This window comes from Octopus bimaculoides, chromosome 2 (genome assembly GCF_001194135.2).
Source record: "Octopus bimaculoides isolate UCB-OBI-ISO-001 chromosome 2, ASM119413v2, whole genome shotgun sequence".
In the NCBI taxonomy this organism is placed as follows: domain Eukaryota; kingdom Metazoa; phylum Mollusca; class Cephalopoda; order Octopoda; family Octopodidae; genus Octopus; species Octopus bimaculoides.
Genome location: NC_068982.1, coordinates 155,353,821 through 155,357,054, shown reverse-complemented (window position 1 = coordinate 155,357,054; position 3,234 = coordinate 155,353,821). Strand labels below are relative to the sequence as shown.

The 3,234-nt window shown below is 37.6% G+C and overlaps 1 protein-coding gene across 1 annotated transcript in view; it reads right to left on the bottom strand.

Moving 5' to 3' along the window:
• LOC106877051 (testis-specific serine/threonine-protein kinase 3) overlaps positions 1 to 713 on the bottom strand; it is a 16,589-nt gene extending 15,876 nt beyond the window's left edge. The window contains exon 1 of the mRNA XM_014925837.2: positions 399 to 713. Within this exon, the coding sequence (XP_014781323.1) occupies positions 399 to 582 (184 nt within the window). The 5' untranslated portion in view covers positions 583 to 713. The remainder of the gene's footprint in view (positions 1 to 398) is intronic.
• Positions 714 to 3,234: the final 2,521 nt, after the last annotated feature.

The window sequence follows — 3,234 nt, the reverse complement described above, 5'->3', positions numbered from 1 at the left end:
ATATATATATATATATATATATATATATACCGAGAGACAGAAATAAAAACATCTTCGTAATTTTGTTCTGTTTGTTTTTTATTTGTTCAAATGGATATATACTTATATACATACATACATACATACATACATATATATATGTGTGTGTGTGTGTAACTTCTGAGGGAAGAAAACGTGTGTAATGCGTCTATGTGTGTATCTGTGTGTGTCTGTGGTTGTTCGTGTGTGTGTGTGAGTGCGTGCGTATCTGTGTAAATATTTACCTCTAGTGATATTTCCTCTGCATCATAATAAACACCGTCTTAGGTGTTGTGATGATTTACTCCTGACTGAGTTTTTTTCCCTCTAATAAACTAACTTAATCGCTCGCTTACCTTTGTAGAAACCAAGTGACTTACCGAGGGATCTTGTAACAATATAATCACGCTTCAACAAAGGTATACGGTAATTCAAAACGTATTTGGTAGAATCATTCTTGCTGAGAATGTTTGCGTCTTCTGTTTTAGTGTCTGAATAGTCCACTTCGTAATTCCGTTGGTGTAATTTTTTATTTACTGTTGAATGGTCCATAACAGTAACCATTTAATGCGACATTTGGTTTCGTATTCCTGTTTGCATTTGTTACGGTTTGCGATGTTTTCCAGCATACTGCTCGATTTAAATTGTTTGCAAATGAAAAGAAGTTGATGACAGCGTTCATTGCTATCAAGCCTCAAGATCACGTTGGTAATATACAAGGCGCTCATCACGCAACATGGCTGCATTTTCATTATTAACAAAACTATAAGGCGGCGAGCTAGCAGAATCGTTAGAGCGTTGGGTAAAATACTTTGTAGCATTCACTTCGGCTCTCTTCGCTCTGAGTTCAAATCCCACCAAAACCAATTTTGCCTTTCATACTTTTGGGGTTGGTAAAATAAAGCACCAGCCAACTATTGGGCTCGATGGTATTGACTAAGCTTCTCCCCTTGAAATTGCTGACCTTGTGTCTGAATTAGAAACAATTATTATCAATGATATAAAATATTTAAAAAATGGTTAAAATTATAACCATATTATGTTCACGTTGATTTGATGTCTTAGAACTTCACTCACATCTACATAACACCAATAACATTGCCATAGCAGCGGAAAACCAGACAAATTACTCCTGCATAAAGATCTATTTTCATTGAGTGCATTTCCAGACTGCTAAGCACGGAAGACGAGATATGTCTCTTCGTTTAACGTCTTTTCTTTCCTATTTGGACATCACCTTATTAGTGGCGCTATGATTATATACCATGGCTTATTCTTCTCATTTTATTATGGTTGTATGTGTAGTAGGCCTAACACATCGCCCTGTTTAACACCATTACCTGGTCTTTGGGTGTCCTTAGTGGAATTCACTCAGTTGCAAGCATCAGTTTCCCCACTGCTCACGTTAAAAAGGCAGAAATTGACGCGTAGATGTTCAAGCCGAGCATTAGCTGCCTCAATTTCATCAGTCTAGGGGATTCTACACAGGTTTCTCTCGGTGCTATTTATCACCTACATTATCAGCATCATTTAATTAGCTAAGGTGATCAACAATGTGATATAATGAGCAGTTATTGCTTCACGGGGCAATAAGAGCGTCTATGTGATCGATTGTCCTGCGAGAAATAGCAGCAAAATCTCTTTGGAATCTCATCCCATCACCTGGAAAAATATGACCGACACATTGAATAAAGCAGATATAAAGATATATGTATGAAAAATATACTCCCATCCAAACCAGAAAAGGTACCCTTGAATGTCTTTGTTCAAAATGTGCTAAACAAGAACAACAACAATAACAAATTATTGTTCGAGCCAAATAATAAACTTCTTTGTGTTCATTCGACTTGCTAAAACTAATAACCAAATCGCTCTCGAATCAAACACCATTGTTTTAAAAAAAGACAAGTGACATTAGATGTGTGGTTCTAGATGCACATTGCCTGCAAAATAAAAGGTGAGTAGGGCACGGTTCGAACACTTTTTATGTCATATATCTGCTTAATCAGAGCCGACCTGGCCAAATCAACAATAGCAACGTTAACCAAGTGTTGTTTGAGTCGACTACGCAATCTCTACATATTGGGTCTACTTGTTAGAAATAACTGAGAAATCTCCCTCAAATCGTAACACACACACACACGCGCACGCACGCGCGCGCGCATCAGACACGCCCGTTGCTTAAATCTAAGTTACCCATGACCCAGCAAGCCTATAATTGTAGGTGTAATCATTCCATTGCCTTTCAATTTTTTTTCAGACAAAGAGTATCTGAGACTCCCTTAGCCAGTGTGTTCTTCTTTGCTCTTCCTTTATTCAAGAAACTACATGGTTTGAAGGAGATTTTGCTGTTATGTGTAACAGGTCAAACATTGGTTTGTAGAACGACTGTACATAACAAATACATTTTTAATCAAGAAAGGATAAAAATTAGTACAAATAAGATTTCTGTCTCTCAAGTAATTCATATATTTCTTCACACTGCGTAAACTTCAGCTAAATTATCTCACAACATTATTGTACTAAATTTCTATTGTTTTTGAAGGAAAATACATTTACTTCAATTCGTGCGGAATTCTATTTCCATCGTATTTGTTCTAAAAAAAAAACCCTCCCGAATAAACAAAAATAGATAAAGCCATGTTGTTATTTCAATTTAAAGACTCAATCAATGATAAATGGTTTATTTTTGCTGAAACAAAATGAAGGCCAATATCTCTAAATCTACACGTATTTCATTAAATTAGTTTCGAAGAAAAGCAGTGCATAAATTGACATAACGAACCATTAGAAAGGATTCAATGCGAAGTCATTCAATATTTTGGATTCAGAGGTTGCAGACTGTGTACTCCGTCATGCAAAGGTATGTAGTGAAACTACTATCGCCATTATATATAAACAAGTGCGGGCGTAGCGGAGAGCAGCCATCTGTATCCATCACGTGACTGATTATTATTTGAAGCGGCAACTGCCTCGTACCGTTCCCACCAGAACGCAAACTGACCAACCGTGGCCCCTAATAAGGTCACGTGATGAAGTGTTTTTCAGATGCTCTCTGTAGCCTACCTTCAGCTATAAATAGACTAAATTATACCCGGCAAATTCGTCGCGCCACAGATCCTAGATCTGGCCGGTGTTGACCACACACGCGTAACACAGCAGCAACCAGTTCCAGCGACGTCCAACTACGACTACCAGCACCTCCGCCAGCGTCAA